This window comes from Bufo bufo, chromosome 1 (genome assembly GCF_905171765.1).
Source record: "Bufo bufo chromosome 1, aBufBuf1.1, whole genome shotgun sequence".
Taxonomy (NCBI): Eukaryota; Metazoa; Chordata; class Amphibia; order Anura; family Bufonidae; genus Bufo; species Bufo bufo.
Genome location: NC_053389.1, coordinates 178,123,834 through 178,141,907, shown reverse-complemented (window position 1 = coordinate 178,141,907; position 18,074 = coordinate 178,123,834). Strand labels below are relative to the sequence as shown.

At 42.2% G+C, this 18,074-nt stretch overlaps 1 protein-coding gene across 1 annotated transcript in view; it reads left to right on the top strand.

Annotated features, from left to right (window-relative positions):
- The window catches only part of TMC4 (transmembrane channel like 4), an 83,600-nt gene extending 68,541 nt beyond the window's left edge, over positions 1-15,059 (top strand). Inside the window, exons 8-16 of the mRNA XM_040432714.1 lie at positions 2,004-2,177; positions 2,261-2,418; positions 7,771-7,897; positions 10,089-10,186; positions 11,081-11,264; positions 11,371-11,501; positions 13,244-13,399; positions 13,499-13,577; positions 14,506-15,059. Coding sequence (XP_040288648.1) covers positions 2,004-2,177; positions 2,261-2,418; positions 7,771-7,897; positions 10,089-10,186; positions 11,081-11,264; positions 11,371-11,501; positions 13,244-13,399; positions 13,499-13,577; positions 14,506-14,547 — 1,149 coding nt within the window. The 3' untranslated portion in view covers positions 14,548-15,059. The remainder of the gene's footprint in view (positions 1-2,003; positions 2,178-2,260; positions 2,419-7,770; positions 7,898-10,088; positions 10,187-11,080; positions 11,265-11,370; positions 11,502-13,243; positions 13,400-13,498; positions 13,578-14,505) is intronic.
- The last annotated feature ends 3,015 nt before the right edge of the window (positions 15,060-18,074 follow it).

Below are 18,074 nucleotides of genomic sequence, written 5' to 3'. Positions count from 1 at the left end.
GCTATCTTAATCCCATCACTAACACAATTAGTGGGAGTCTCAGTGCAGAGTTAACCCCTTTTTGTGTTGCTGAATTCACACCCTGCACCTTTAATGGGCAATAGGAAATATGTGTCATATAAATTCCACACATAAATCAGGGTTCATAGTTCCTTGTAACCCCAAAAGGTCTGAGGGGGTCTCCATATTTCTGGGTCCATAGTCTGTAGGAAGGAGGCTAGCCCTCAGGCTTCTCCAGCAGCGCCAGTGACGGTTTAGTACATCACAGAACCCCTTAATCAATATTTGGTGGAAGCAGGTATATTGCACCCCTCAATCTGTATTTTGTGGAAGCAGGTATATCAATCCCCTTAATCAGTATTTTGTGGAAGCAGGTATATAGAACCCCTTAATCAATATTTGGTGGAAGCAGGTATATCGCAACCCTCAATCTGTATTTTGTGGAAGCAGTTATATCAAACCCCTTATTAAGTATTTTGTGGAAGCAGGTATATCGCACCCCTCAATCAGTATTTTGTGGAAGCAGGTATATCGCACACCTCAATCTGTATTTTGTGGAAGCAGGTATATAGAACCATTTAATCAATATTTGGTGGAAGCAGGTATATCGCAACCCTCAATCTGTATTTTGTGGAAGCAGTTATATCAAACCCCTTATTAAGTATTTTGTGGAAGCAGGTATATCGCACCCCTCAATCAGTATTTTGTGGAAGCAGGTATATCGCACACCTCAATCTGTATTTTGTGGAAGCAGGTATATAGAACCATTTAATCAATATTTGGTGGAAGCAGGTATATCGCACCCCTCAATCAGTATTTTGTGGAAGCAGGTATATCAAACCCCTTAATCAGTATTTTCCGGAAGCAGGTATTTCGCAGGCTTCAATCAATATTTTATGGAAGCAGGTATATTAATCCCCTTAATCAGTATTTTGTGGAAGCAGGTATATAGAACCCCTTAATCAATATTTGGTGGAAGCAGATATATCGCAACCCTCAATCTGTATTTTGTGGAAGCAGTTATATCAAACCCCTTATTAAGTATTTTGTGGAAGCAGGTATATCGCACCCCTCAATCTGTATTTTGTGGAAGCAGGTATATAGAACCATTTAATCAATATTTGGTGGAAGCAGGTATATCGCACCCCTCAATCAGTATTTTGTGGAAGCAGGTATATCGCAGGCCTTAATCAATATTTGGTGGAAGCAGGTATATCGCACCCCTCAATTTGTATTTTGTGGAAGCAGGTATATAGAACCCCTTAATCAATATTTGGTGGAAGCAGGTATATCAAAACCTTTAATCAGTATTTTGTGGAAGCAAGTATATTGTGAATCGCGAACGAGTAAAGTTTGCAGCGAAACGACCGCCGGGCAAACCGCAAGGCCATCTCTACCTGAAGCCTATCAGAGGAATGGGGAAGGGAGATGCCTCTCCCTCCCCTGCCCCACTGCAGCACTTCTATCTGTATTGCTGTCCTGAGGACGGCGATACAGAAGACTATGGAGATGAGCGCTTCCACAATGTCTCATCTCCTTGTGCCCTGCCGCCACCCCCCACATCACCAATGGCCAGCAGGGCTCAAGAGGCAGCTGCCTTGGGACCCCCAGGAGCAACTGGGCCCCGGGCAGCTGCCCCTTTTGCCCCGCATTAAAGACGGCCCTGAAACTCTGTAGGTGTAATGTGAAAACATTTTAAAAAGTTCAAGGGGTATGAATACTTTTTCAAGGCACTGTATTTATGAGTCAGAGTGGAGAGCTGCTAAATTTGATTAGCTCCCGCTCTTGTGGCCAACCATGTAATAATACTTGTTACCTGCAGTGGGTTCTATTGAGTGGAAGTTATAATTTGCACCTATGACAACCCCTTTAAGAGGAAAAGGGTTGTGAAGAATATTTAATGTTTTCAGGTCATATGAAAACAAAGCTCACACTGCTGTTTCCTTAATTTGTAATCATCTTAGGAACTCTTTCTTCATTAACTATGGTTATCATTTATCCAGGTAGATCTTGAAGAGGAAAAAATGAAGCGTCTCCATGCCCAGCGTACCATGAATCAAAGAATTAAAATTTACTCCATCCGAATCTTACTCAATTTCATTGTCTTTGGCCTCATATGTGGCGCTTTCTATTGTATCTACCTTTCTACAGAACAATCTCAACTACTGCTTGAATCGGTGAGGACTTACTAATAATATACTAATAAGTAATACATGGGAATAAATGGGAGTGTGATAAGAAATAATTGTGCATTTCACAGGAAACAGTGAAGGGTAACTTCATCCTGGAACTGCTGACTGGCTATCTGCCTTCAATCGTCATCACAGCCGCCAACATCCTTTTGCCGATGTTATTTAATATCAGCATCAAATGGGAGAAGTACATTGTTAGCGTGGAAATTAAGATGACGCTATTCAGGTCTGTACAGAAATGAAAACCTGCTATACCATACTTGTGCATTGTTGTAAAATGAGAAGTGGAGTAGAAACTTTAACAAATGAATTGTCGATGGTGTCCAAAAATGGCCAATGCGGTGCTTCCTAAATATGACCTTTATGTCAAAAAGGACAGCAGTATGCACCAGTAGGGGGGCTAAATTTTCATTTCATATAGGTATTGAGTTGTTGAGACATTGGTTCTCCCTCCACAGTTTAAAGCCCTATGCACACAACCATGTCTGATTTGTAAACCGCGAACCCGGATCCACAAAACACGGACACCGGCCATGTGCACATGGCATCGCAGTGCAGACCCATTAACTGGCATGTTGCAGCCAAAGATACGACTTGTCCTATCTTCTGTGGCTTGGCCACACGGACCCGGGAGCACAAGGAATGGCTTCTCAGTGGTTTGCAGTGAGCCTACTTTCAGAAGGGCAGAGGATGGCATTGATATGTAAGAAGATCTGCTCCCAGAAATACGTCGACCCAAAGACTGACAGCATTGCAAATGCAATCTTCTTCACACAGTCAAATTTCTATGGAAGTGATGTCCAACACATGAAAAGGGAAAGTGTATTTTCTTTGGATGGTTGAAGTGATGTGCATGTCATGGCTCCTCTGAATCTGCCTAAGGGACCAATGTATGGAGGGCCCATCTCTCAACCATACGCTTACTGAGCAGCCCAGTGTCGGACTGGTGGTGCCAAGGCCCACCAGTAAAATTCATTCTGGGGGCCCACTGTACAGCTACATGCAAATATTACATGCCCACACAGCGGCAGACAGCAACAAGATGATTGATTATGGGGGTCTCTGCCACAACTTCATAAGGTGGGTCCCAGGGGAGAGAGGATACTGCCTCTGTTCCTAGAGGTCATCTTAGCCTTTCTGAGGCATCTATAATAATCTGGATCATTTGTTAAATATCCTACTCAGTTTTTTATATTGATATAGGTTATTTGAGATGCTGTGCTGGTGGACTGGGGGCCCACCTTTTGTCAGGGGCCCACCGGGGGATTCACCTGTTCCCCTGTGGTCCAGTCCAAGCCTGGAGCAGCCCTCACTAAATCATTTTTACCTTCTGGTCTCGTAAACACTTATTTAAGCCTTTAGTCCACTACCAACCCCCCTTTCCAACAGGCCCCATAGCAGCTGCGTGGTCTGCCTCTATTGGAGGTATGCCACTGATGACAGCTTGAAACAGACGGATTTTTAACTCCTGTATCTCAGAAATGGCTGAACATTTTTAAGGAAGACCAATTGAAAAAAAAATGCTTTAAAAAAAAAAAGATTTTTAGCCCAAAATGATTAAAATGCAATCATAAACAAACAGCCTTGTTAAAACCTGCAGAGATAAAAGATCAATCTCCTGCTGATCTGTTCCATTTTCATCAGAGGACTAGATGAAGGGACAGGGCTTATCCAGGGAGTTGGGGCTTAAAGGGCTCTCAGAGACCCATACGCATTTTTTTAAACTGCACATCCTAGATATGCCCCAAATACCTTATCTTTTTCTACTTGGTCCATCTCTCGCTGTTACCAGTATCACTGCCACCTACAGTATAAGTCATCAATAACAGATTGGTCAGGGTCTGACACTTGGCACCCTCACCGATCAGCGGCAGGCACCAGAAACTATAGAGTGGATGGAGCCGGAAGCAGAAGTGAATGGGAGCTAAGCTGCACTATGCTGCCATTGGGAAATATACAGTGTACACAGCCTCTTGTCCGCTGTATAGTGTCTGGCACCAGCAGCTGTCCGAAACAGCTGATCGGTAGGGCTTCTAGGTGTCGGACCCCTACTGAACTAATATTACTGGCCTTTCTTAAGGATAGGTCATCAGTGTATAAGTCTCAAAAATAACTTTTAATAAAATCCCCTATTCAAGATCCTCATCTTCTGTCCAGTGGCAGTCAAGCGCCAAGCAAACGACGCAATTGTCAGGGGGCCCCAAGGGGGCGAGTCAGACAGCGCCGTCAATATCATAAGCTTCAGGCCACTAGGCCTGAAGCCTATGAGGAAATATACCAGTGCAGGCAGTCACATATAAATATCTCCAGGTGTCAAGAGGTGAAATGACATCATCATACAGGCAATTCAGGCCCTCAGGATATGCTTCATTAAGTGCTAGTGAGGTAAGTACTTTTTTTTTCTTTAAATTTCCCAGCCAGCACTATTAGGGGACATTGTACTAATGCAGGGGTCACCATTGGGGGCATTGGGCACTGCTGGGGCTAATTATACTAATGCAAGGGTCACTACTGGGGGCATTGCTGGGAGGCATTACTGGGGAGCATTAAACTAATGCAAGGGGCACTGCTGGGGGACAAACTATAGCAGGGGAACTATTGAGGACATTAGGGCACTGCTGGGGGACATTATAGTCACTGCTGGGGGATGACACTAATGGAGGGGACACTACTGGGGGCATTGGGGCACTGCTGGGGAACATTATACTAATGCAGGGACAATAGTGGGGACCATTATACTAATGTAGGGGGCACTGCTGGGGGACATACTAATGGAGGGGACACTATTAGCGGCTTTGGGGGACATTATACTAATGCAGGGACAATAGTGGGGACCATTATACTAATGCAGGAAGCAATGCTGGGGGCCATTATACTAATGTAGGGGGCACTGCTGGGAGCCATTATAAACATACAGGGTCCACTATTGGTGGAAATTATACCAAATACAGAAGGCTTTATAATGATGCAGGGGAGACTGCTGGGGCACATACTAATGCAGGGAGCACTGCAGGGTGCATTATAATAAGAGAGGGGGCACTGCTGGGAGACATAATACAGGGGGGAATTGCAGAGGCATTATAATAATACAGGGGGAATGCTGGGGAACACAATGGTTACAGTATTTTAGTTGGCAGCAGGATAACACTGTTGGGCGACCAGAAGGTGGAGGATGATGGAAAAATTAGTAATCTAAAATGTCTGTGTGGCAAACTCTGCAGAGATAAGACGTGGTTAAAACAATTTGTCATGGCGGTCTGGTCCAAAAGATGAGGAAAAATAATTTTTACATTAGAGGAGACATTCTTAGGGCCCCAAGACATAATTTTGCTTCTGGCCACAGAAATGCCAAGCCCATGCCTGCTCCTGTCATTAGTGGAGATTAGTTAAAAATGTCTTCTATCACTCTTGAGGACCTGTCCGGTATTATGTTTATGTGAATGGGAACTGTGTAATGCTTAATTTCACAACAGCCAGCAATCCCACCCATCAGCTGTTTGAGGAGTCTGCTAAACTCTGGTAAGCAATGTGGCCTCCTCAGAGCTTACCAAGAATGGCCAATCTGAGGATATCAATATTGTACTTTCTAGAAAACCATTTTAATGGACTCTTCTACCATATGATTGTCCAAATTTTCTGAGATTTCCTCAGGATAGGTCATCAGTGGGGGGTCCAACACCCAGGATCCCCGGCAATCACATAGGTCATCAGTAAAGAAAATTTCAGAAAACCATTTTAGAGAATGATTTGGTATGATTTTTTGCTTAATTTGTAGGTTATATATCCAAGTACAAACCGGATTCCAAAAAAGTTGGGACACTATACAAATCGTGAATAAAAACTGAATGCAATGATGTGGAGGTGCCAACTTCTAATATTTTATTCAGAATAGAACAGAAATCACGGAACAAAAGTTTAAACTGAGAAAATGTACCATTTTAAGGGAAAAATATGTTGAATCTGAATTTCATGGTGTCAACAAATCCCCCAAAAGTTGGGACAGGGCCATTTTCACCACTGTGTGGCATCTCCCCTTCTTCTTACAACACTCAACAGACGTCTGGGGACTGAGGAGACCAGTTTCTTAAGTTTAGAAATAGGAATGCTCTCCCATTCTTGTCTAATACAGGCCTCTAACTGTTCAATCGTCTTGGTCCTTCTTTGTTGCACCTTCCTCTTTATGATGCGCCAAATGTTCTCCATAGGTGAAAGATCTGGACTGCAGACTGGCCATTTCAGTACCCGGATCCTTCTCCTACGCAGCCATGATGTTGTGATTGATGCAGAATGTGGTCTGGCATTATCTTGTTGAAAAATGCAGGGTCTTCCCTGAAAGAGATGACGTCTGGATGGGAGCATATGTTGTTCTAGAACCTGAATATATTTTTCTGCATTGATGGTGCCTTTCCAGACATGCAAGCTGCCCATGCCACACGCACTCATGCAACCCCATACCATCAGAGATGCAGGCTTCTGAACTGAGCGTTGATAACAACTTGAGTTGTCCTTGTCCTCTTTGGTCCGGATGACATGGCGTCCCAGATTTCCAAAAAGAACTTCGAATCGTGACTCATCTGACCACAGAACAGTCTTCCATTTTGCCACACTCCATTTTAAATGATCCCTGGCCCAGTGAAAACGACTGAGCTTGTGGATCTTGCTTAGAAATGGCTTCTTCTTTGCACTGTAGAGTTTCAGCTGGCAACGGCGGATGGCACTGTGGATTGTGTTCACTGACAATGGTTTCTAGAAGTATTCCTGAGCCCATTCTGTGATTTCCTTTACAGTAGCATTCCTGTTTGTGGTGCAGTGTCGTTTAAGGGCCCAGAGATCACGGGCATCCAGTATGGTTTTACGGCCTTGACCCTTACGCACAGAGATTGTTCCAGATTCTCTGAATCTTCGGATGATGTTATGAACAGTTGATGATGATAGATGCAAAGTCTTTGCAATTTTTCGCTGGGTAACACCTTTCTGATATTGCTCCACTATCTTTCTGCGCAACATTGTGGGAATTGGTGATCCTCTACCCATCTTGGCTTCTGAGAGACACTGCCACTCTGAGAAGCTCTTTTTATACCCAATCATGTTGCCAATTGACCTAATTAGTGTTAATTGGTCTTCCAGCTCTTCGTTATGCTCAGATTTACTTTTTCCAGCCTCTTATTGCTACTTGTCCCAACTTTTTGGGGATTTGTTGACACCGTGAAAATTGGAATCAACTTATTTTTCCTTTAAAATGATACATTTACTCGGATTAAACGTTTGATCTGTCATCTACATTCTATTACAAATAAAATATTTACATTTGCCATCTCCACATCATTGCATTCAGTTTTTATTCACAATTTGTTTAGTGTCCTAACTTTTTTGGAATCCGGTTTGTAGAAGAAGTGGACCAGAACTCAATTTTTTATGCTAATAAATCTTTATTTTATTGCCATAAACAGAATTCAGGCAGATGTGACGCCTTTCGACTAAATAGGCGTACAAGCATAGGTTATAAACTAGATCTCTAATTCAAGTTCCTTCAGGACTAACAGATTACACTTGAATTCCTCACAGACTTTCTTTACAGGTGTGTGTTTCTACGGCTGGCCAGTCTGGGAATGTTGCTGTACTCTCTATGGAACAATATCACCTGTGGGGATAGAGAAGATAAAACACCTTGTGAGATATGCGGATACAATTATGTGGACAACAAAGTAAGTTATAAAGACACCAAAGCATATCCACAGACAAGGTAAAAAAAACGACAGATCACTGGGGGTCCCTGTAGAATGGGCTTAAACATGTGTGTTATCCCCATAACTGTAACCACGTGTGCTATAAATATATATACTTATTATAAGACAGCAAATAATGGCATGAACAAAGAAAAAAGTAATTTTTTTGCTTGTCCCTCTAAAAAATTAAATTATTTAAATTTACAACTAACATATACCCCAAAAAGTTACATACAGAATTACAACTTAACTCACAAAAAAGATAGCTACAGTAATGAAGTAAATCAGTAAAAAAATCTAGAATGCTGATTTAAAAAACAAACACACATTTCAGTCCCCAAAAAGGTAGTTTGGTCCTAAAGGAGATTAAAGGGTGGAATATATTCAGATGCCCCCTGGTTTTCTTTGAATACAACCTACCCAGGTCCCTCCACACCTACAGTTGCAAGAAAAGGTATGCAAACCCTTTGGAATTATATGGATTTCTGCACAAATTGGTCATAAAATGTGATCTGATCTTCATCTAAGTCACAACAATAGACAATCACAGTCTGCTTAAACTAATAACACACAAAGAATTAAATGTTACCATGTTTTTATTGAACACACCATATAAACATTCACAGGGCAGGTGGAAAAAGTATGTGAATCTCTAGACTAATGACATCTCCAAGAGCTAATTGGAGTGAGGTGTCAGCCAACTGGAGTCCAGTCAATGAGATGAGATTGGAGGTGTTGGTTACAGCTGCCCTGCCCTATAAAAAACACACACCAGTTCTGGGTTTTCTTTTCACAAGAAGCATTGCCTGATGTAAATGATGCCTCTCACAAAAGAGCTCTCAGAAGACCTACGATTAAGAATTGTTGACTTCCATAAAGCTGGAAAGGGTTATAAAAGTATCTCCAAAAGCCTTGCTGTTCATCAGTCCATGGTAAGACAAATTGTCTATAAATGGAGAAAGTTCAGCACTGCTGCTACTCTCCCTAGGAGTGGCCATCCTGTAAAGATGACTGCAAGAGCACAGCTCAGACTGCTCAATAAGATAAAGAAGAATCCTAGAGTGTCAGCTAAAGACTTACAAAAGTCTCTGGCATATGCTAACATCCCTGTTAGCAAATCTACGATACGTAAAACACTAAACAAGAATGGATTTCATGGGAGGATACCACAGAGTAAGCCACTGCTGTCCAAAAAAAAACATTGCTGCACGTTTACAGTTTGCACAAGAGCACCTGGATGTTCCACAGCAGTACTGGCAAAATATTCTGTGGATAGATTAAACCAAAGTTAAGTTGTTTTGAAGAAACGCACAACACTATGTGTGGAGAAAAGAGGCACAGCACACCAACATCAAAACCTCATCCCAACTGTGAAGTATGGTGGTGGGGGCATCATGGTTTGGGGCTGCTTTGCTGCATCAGGGCCTGGACGGATTGCTATCATCGAAGGAAAAATGAATTCACAAGTTTATCAAGACATTTTGCAGGAGAACTTAAGGCCATCTGTCCACCAGCTGAAGCTCAACAGAAGATCGGTGTTGCAACAGGACAATGACCCAAAGCATAGAAGTAAATCAACAACAGAATGGCTTAAACAGAAGAAAATACGCCTTCTGGAGTGGCCCAGTCATAGTCCTGACCTCAACCCGATTGAGATGCTGTGGCATGACCTCAAGAAAGCGATTCACACCAGACATCCCAAGAATATTGCTGAGCTGAAACAGTTCTGTAAAGAGGAATGGTCAAGAATTGCTCCTGACCGTTGTGCACGTCTGATCTGCAATTACAGTAAACGTTTGGTTGAAGTTATTGCTGCCAAAAGAGGTTCAACCAGTTATTAAATCCACGGGTTCACATACTTTTTCCACCTGCCCTGTGAATGTTTACATGGTGTGTGCAATAAAAACATGGTAACATTTAATTCTTTGTGTGTTATTAGTTTAAGCAGACCGTGATTGTCTATTGTTGTGACTTAGATGAAGATCAGATCACATTTTATGACCAATTTGTTCAGAAATCCATATCATTTCAAAGGGTTCACATACTTTTTCTTGCAACTGTATGTAGTGACTATAGCAGACTGTGAAATAGAGACTTTATTATATGTGAGTGTATAGATGTATTCAAACCATTAAAGTCACAATGTAATCATTCTGTCTTGTGTTTGCAGTGCTGGGAGAATCGGGTTGGTCAGGAGATGTATAAACTGCTGATCTTTGATTTCCTTACTGTCTTGGTAAAGATATTACTGATGGACTTCCCTCGAAAGTAAGAGAAACAAGAACATACATTTTCATATATGTGTGCATGATGTCTGGATAAATAATTTTTTATATACGCATTTCAGTATATTTAGGTGGTGCACATGATACATATTTTCCCCCAGAACCAAAAGATGATGGATAAGGACATATTTTATTCTGTACTTTAAAGGCTAAGGCTTTGTTCACATTACTGTTGTTTTCCATTGCATTGATTTTCCATTTTTTGGCCAGAAAAGCATAGCATGTAGAACTATTTTTGACATACAATGAAGGAAACCTGATGGACCAAAAAAAGTTCAAATCACCCCCCTTTCCTTAAAATAAAAAACAAAATACTTAAACAATAAAAAAATAAACATCATGGGCATCGCCGCATGCAAAAATGCCCATACAATTAAAATATAACAATATTAATGGCATACGGCAAATGGCGTAACGGGGAAAAAATGAAAACAGCCAATTTGCCATTTTTTGTCCCTTCAACTACCCAATAATTATTTTTATAAAAAGTGATGAAAAAGTCGCACACACTTCAAACAGGTATCACTGAAAAGAACCGATCATCCCGCAAAAAATTAGCCCTCACGCAGCCCTGTACACATAACTACAAAAAAGTTATAGGGGTCATAATATGGTTATAAAATGTATTTATTTTTTCCTCAAAGGTTTACCCCATTTGGAATTTTTTTCCGCTTCCTACTACATGGTATGCAACCTTAAATGGTGCCATTAGAAAGTACAACTTGTCCCGCAAAAATAAGCCCTCAAGGCTATGTGAATGAAAAAATTAAAAAGTTAGGACTATGAGAAGGCAGGGAGTGAAAAATAAAAAAGGAAAAATGGAAAATCTCAGGGTCCTTAAGGGGTTAATACATCATCTTCTTATATCTTGTTTCAGGATGATTGTTGACCACTGTTCATGTAAGCTCATCCAATTATGGGGTCAGCAGGAATTTGAGGTCCCCCCATTTGTGCTGGACATTATCTATGGGCAGACGGTATGCTGGATTGGAACCTTTTTCTGCCCTTTGCTTCCTCTCCTCAACACAATAAAATACTTCATCGTATTCTATATGAAAAAGGTAAGAGTTATTCTTCTACTGTAAAGAGGGCTAAAAATGCAGGAAACAGTGAGAGATATTGTATCAGGAAACCACTAATTACATTATACAACATATTTCATTATAGGTAACACTATTCAGCAACTGCCGACCAGCCAGTCGCACATTTCGGGCATCCAGTGCAAACTTCTTTTTTCTGCTGGTCTTGCTCCTTGGTCTTGCCATATCTTGGGTGCCTGTCCTGTATAGCATGTTTTCGTAAGTATTCCAAGAATAAACACTTATTTTATACAGCTATAGGTAGGTGTGATTATAAAGTACTATAGACAACTTGCAAAATATGTAAATATAGGGGACATTTAAGATTGGAATAATTTTTGCCCTCTGAACAAATCGTTGATAGAAATTATTGGCCCAGAACCTGCAGTTCCTCTTCTTCTGTGTCCCTATAACACCACACTGTCTTTGACAAGTCCCGGTTATCATAGGGCATTGTAAAAGTCATAATCACCACAAATAAAATTCACTCCAGTGTTCCTAGATGTTGGTCAATTGCAAAATTTTGTTTTCATGGTTTCTAATGAAAATATACACTACTGGAAAATAAACCTGGAAAAATCTATGTGATTGAGCTGAGATTAACAAAGTATAAATTACTAGTGGTGCTTGGTTAACAATCACACAAACAAGGTGGTGCACCCATTATTTTGGGTTCTGCAGCAGGGTATACATTGAGGCCGGGTCACATTAATACTGGGTGGCATCTCTCCTTGCTGCCATACAGGCTGACACTCTGGCATGGTAACAGTTATACAGTTGCTGGATATCTGACCTCCTGTGGTATGTCCTTCCAAGCTCTTTAAACTGGGACCCCTATTTAATCCAAGGTGGTTGTTAGCTGCTCTGCATGGGAGATCCGTTGTCCCATCCAGTCCCAGATATTATTGATGGGGGAGAGATATGGTGATGGAGCTGGCCAGGGAAGCTGCTGAATACCCTGAAGAGCACATTGTGTAGCACGGACGGTATGTGGGCAGGTGTTATTATGTTGGAGCGCCACATCTCTCAACTGAGTCAAAAAAAGGTAGTAGAACTGGTTCCACGATGTCCTGAACATACCGAAGACTGGTCAGTGTTCCCTCCATGAATACCAGACGGTAAGGAACATGATAGCTAATGCTGCCCCACACCATGACACCTGGCTAATCCTGCGTGTCTCCGCACAATGCATGAAGGCAGTACGCATTCTCCAACCCTCCTATACCCTGCTGAAGAACCCAAAGTAATGTGCGCACCACCTTGGTTGTGTGATCATTGACCAATCACCTCTAGTAGTTTATACTTTGTCATTCTCAGCTCAAGCGAATTAAGTTTTCCAGGTGTTTTTTCATTTGTCACTAGTGCATTTTTGTGTCATTTGTCAGAACAATCAAGAAAAATGCTGTGAAATAAATGAAGGATAAAATATTAGTACATATCTGAAGCAGTGGAAAAAATGCATAATGGCTCAAACACTGTGAAAGGTGTCTATTTGTAGCAAGAGAGAGGGAAAGTATGGGGATGGAGGTCAAACAGTGACATAGAAGTGTGGTCTAGTTTACAAAAAAGTTTTCCAGAAACAGCGCCACACCTATCCATGGACTATGCCTGGTATTGCAACTTATCCCCATGCACTTGAACAGGGATTAACTGCAAAACCAGTCACAGCTCACAGACGAGTGCTGTACTTTCTGGAAAAGGGAAAAGAAGACCCTTTTCTTCTAATCAAAGACAGCCCCCTCCGAGCTCAGCCATGTAATATATAACCTTTAAGAGGGCAAAAAAAGACAACATATTACTTGTATTCATAGCTAAATATTCAATAAATCCTTCCAGAACAGTCACTACTCATGAAATATCTAAATGTGCGATATATATTGTAGTCCTGGTCCATTACTGTACTTGACAATCTGGCACTGTTATCATTGTAAGCATTCTAGGCTGTACCTTTCTCTTTCCAGTATGACTCCATCAAAAGCCTGTGGTCCCTTTAGAAACCAGAAGTTCATCTGGGATACTATTTCCACGTCTGTTGAGGTCCTACCAAGAGTCGCCAGGGCATTCTTTCAGTTTATTGGATCGCAGGCGTTTGCGATACCATTGTTCTTCTTTTCATGGTGAGACAAATAAAGTCTTTGATGCAGATTAAAATGGAGAATCGGACAGATATCAGATGTTTATGTTGTACCTAACTGAATCTGTTTTCTGTCCTACAGTATTATCATGTTCTACCTCATGGCACTTGGAAGTTCATATGGGAAATTAGTGAAAACACTCAAAGATCAACTGCAAATGGTAAGTTGAAGGATACAACATATACAGTGAATGTATAATGCCAATATCAGATCGTGATATGACCACAACTAGAGGTCAACATGAGCTGTTGCTGTTTAGTGTCCATCACTTTTAGGCTGGGGCTACAAGGCAATGTGTCATACGACCTGAAGATCACGTGACATTGCATCTGATTGTCAACGGGGTTGCATTATGAAAACGCAACATGCTGCGGCTGCGACATGACAAATGCAGAAAATTCAACATGGTCACACAACTTTTTGAGACTTCTTTTCGCCATCTAGCCACACTTAATATTGGTTACCTGTAGGGATGAGCGAATCGACTTCGGATGAAACATCCGAAGTTGATTCGCATAAAACTTTGATTAAATACGGTACAGTATTAGAATGTATTGGCTCAGATGAGTCGAAGTTATTACTTTGTGAAGTCTCGCGAGACTTCGGGTAATAACTTCAAAAATGTATTTCTACTGTTATTAACCTTTTCCCGAACTCGGTTTCCGTTCCAAGTGGTACCTTATATGGAGTAGTGAGAATATGAACTTATATTCTGCCAGGTTCTGCTCCTGCAAGTGCACTGGAGGTGGGGATTCACTGTGAAGTGCTTTATGCATTGAGCTGCTTCACAACCCTTGCCCTCTGACAGCTGTAGTATCCAATCAGGAGGGCACTACAGCTGGTTGGGGGGAGGGGGGGTTGAAGCAGCTCAGTGTGGTACGCAGAGTGCACCTGGAGCAGAATCTAGAAAAAGGAAAGTTCATATTCGCATTGCTACTGGTCCACAATGGGTATGTCTATGTATCTACTGCTTCCCAATACCCTGTCAATGGTTTAGCATGAACACAACTGCTGTCAGATTCCCTTTAAGAGGTTAATACAGCTTCCCCACTGTTACTACATTCATGCTTCTATTTTATTTCTTCTAGGAAAGAAGCAGAAAGATATTACTGAATCAGGCATACCAGTAAAGCCAGATTCAAGAGCATCAATGAGGATATTCACAAGCTTCAACAATCTAAAGTGGATGTTATATTCCAGCAAGTCATACCATATAAGACATGAATATAAGTCATATGTTTGACATATTTGTAACTGCAATGTTATTGCTAACAGCCCATTAGACTGTAACTTTAATGCATTGTGACAGTCCCACCCCTGAGGAGCCATCAAGTGTATATTACACCATGGACTGTATGGACTTAATTTACTGGGTGACATCACATTCCCTGCTGTATACTGATCAATTAATAATAATCCCACCGTTATAATTCAGGAGATATGTTAGCAAAAATGCCACACCAACACCGTTTTCTGAAACCAGTGATTGTGTATATATGTATATATAGTTAAACGTTTAATGATATTGACTTTTGTTGAAATCATATATCATATCATACATCTCATATGGACATGTACAGGATCAAGAAGTGTGACTGGATCACTTGGCACTTCTTAGAAATAAATTGATGACTTATGCTAAGCTGAAATTCATCACTTTTTATGGCTGCCATCCGTCTTTCTTTTATTAATCTTTGTTTTGTTTAATACCAACATCCGGATAGGTCACAAGTATCTGATCGGTGAGGGTCCAACACCTGGGACCCCCTCCGATCAGCTGTTTGAGAAGGCATCGGTGCTCCTGTGATTGCCATGGCCTTCTCTCAGTTTACCAAGAACAGTGCCGTACATTGTACAGCGGTTGTGCTTGTTATCGCAGCTACGCCCCATTCACCTCTAGAGTGCTGGCCTGCTCATAGGCCATGGAACTGATGAACGTGTCATCACTCGGCCTAGGGAAAGCTGAGAGATAGTTGTGGCGCTACTGTGAGTGCTACTGCCTTCTCAAACAGAAGATAGGTCATCAGTATTTAAAGGGGTTGTGTCACTTCAGCAAATAGCATTTATCATGTAGAGAAAGTGAATAAAAACAACTTAATAATGTATTGCCTTCTTTCGTGGCTTGCTTCATTTTTCCATCACATTGTACACTGCTTGTTTCCATGGTTACAACCACCCTGAAATCCATCAGCGGTGGCCATGCTTGCACACTATAGAGAAAAGTGCTGCACTATGCATACTCCCGTGGTCCCAACACCACTGCTGGATTGCAGGATGGTTGTAGCCATGGAAACGAGCAGTGTATAATGTAATAGACAAATTTAACTAGCTGGCAAAGGAGGCAATATGGATGATAACAATACATTAGTAAGTGCCTTATATTAACTTTCTGTACATGATACATGCTATTTGCTGAACTGAGACAAGCTGCATCTCACTGGCTATCCGTTGAACCAAGGAGATGCAAGATGAAGACATTGAACTTTTTGGGTGGCACTGTCCAGAGCTGCTCTTCTTTAGTCAAACACAGTGCCGAGCCAGGAGGCGGTGTTGAAATGACATCTAACAATGATTGGCTGAGCCACAGCCAATCAGTGCTAATCTTCTATTTGCTCCGCTCCCCCCACGCCCTTCCTGCCCACTGGCACAGCACACAACCTAGTGCTCTGACTGGTTTTGTGCCGTGTGGCGGAGAAGCATGGGAGAACAGACCTGGATGAAGACGGGTTGTGATCGAAACAGAGGGTGAAGTCTTGACATTGAGCTAATGAATATCAGGATTCATTGGCATGCACTAAAGCTTTATTACAAGAGTTTAAAGAGGAACTTTCATCAGAAAATAGTGGGTTAAATTCTTATAGGACCTTATGGGGCTGCTCTCACTGATGTCCGGACACTTTTTTTTAAAATGGAGCCCCCATTCGGCCGCTACGCTCTCCGTTAGTTTCGTCGCCTCATATGCAAATGAGGCGATGAAGTTATAGTAGGCGTTGTTCTCTAAGTTCTGGTGGGCGCGGTTATGCTCTCCCTGGCAGCGAGCGCATCCAATCGCAGCGCCCCGCTCTTAGCCAGGGAGAAGGAGCTCAAGAGATTTGCGAGAACTTGAGCTTCTAGACATCCGGACCGAACGCCATCTTGGAGTCCCCAGCGCAGAGCATCGCACAGCACATTCCGGCCCCATTGAACATGAATGGGTCTGCATCCGTTCCGCAAAATTGCGGAACGGATGCGGACCCATTTTGCGGACGTATGAATGGAAAAGATATTAAAGTTAAAGGAGTTCTGCACTTTGTTTTAACTGATGATCTATCCTCTGGATAGATCATCAGCATCTGATCGGCAGGGGTCCGACACCCAGGACCCCCGCCGATCAGCTGTTGGAGAAGGCAGCGGCGCGGCCTCCTCACTGTTTACCGCTGGCCCAGTGATGTCACGACTAGTATCCATTCAAGTGAACAGAGCTTAGCCCCGCCCACGCTAGTTGATACTAGTTGTGACGTTACTGGGCCAGCGGTAAACAGCGAGAAGGCCGCGGCGCTGCTGAAGCGCCGCTGCCTTCTCAAACAAGATTTTATCCAGAGTATAGATCATCAGTTAAAACAAAGTGCAGAACCCCTTTAAGCAAAAAGCATAGATGTGGTAGACAATAACAAGTGCTCTGCGGCACTAAAACAGGTGCTCGGCGGCACCAAATCAGAAACCATATGTCCTACCACATGTTCCAGTGCACATCCATGAATCCCGGAGGGAAAGCAAAAACCATCTATCCCTGGGCTAGATGATGATGTGGTATTGAAGGACAGGGTGGTCAAAGAACTGTCCCTGATATTGCCCTACAGGGGGGTGCTATTCTGGCCCTGATAGCCTAACCACAGACCACCCGCCCTGATAAGAGCGACCCCGTCCGGAACCTTACCCTATATAAAAATGGCCCTAGTAAGCCCCTAGACCCTAGCCCCCTGACTTCCAGGTGATCACTATATAGATCTATGTGTTTTTGACTCATTATAAAAGTATAAGTACAGTACAGACCAAAAGTTTGGACACACCTTCTCATTCAAAGAGTTTTCTTTATTTTCATGACTATGAAAATTGTAAATTCACACTGAAGGCATCAAAACTATGAATTAACACATGTGGAATTATATACATAACAAACAAGTGTGAAACAACTGAAAATATGTCATATTCTAGGTTCTTCAAAGTAGCCACCTTTTGCTTTGATTACTGCTTTGCACACTCTTGGCATTCTCTTGATGAGCTTCAAGAGGTAGTCCCCTGAAATGGTTTTCACTTCACAGGTGTGCCCTGTCAGGTTTAATAAGTGGGATTTCTTGCCTTATAAATGGGGTTGGGACCATCAGTTGCGTTGAGGAGAAGTCAGGTGGATACACAGCTGATAGTCCTACTGAATAGACTGTTGGTATTATGGCAAGAAAAAAGCAGCTAAGTAAAGAAAAACGAGTGGCCATCATTACTTTAAGAAATGAAGGTCAGTCAGTCAGCCGAAAAATTGGGAACACTTTGAAAGTAAGGGCTATTTGACCATGAAGGAGAGAGATGGGGTGCTGCGCCAGATGACCTGGCCTCCACAGTCACCGGACCTGAACCCAATCGAGATGGTTTGGGGTGAGCTGGACCGCAGAGTGAAGGCAAA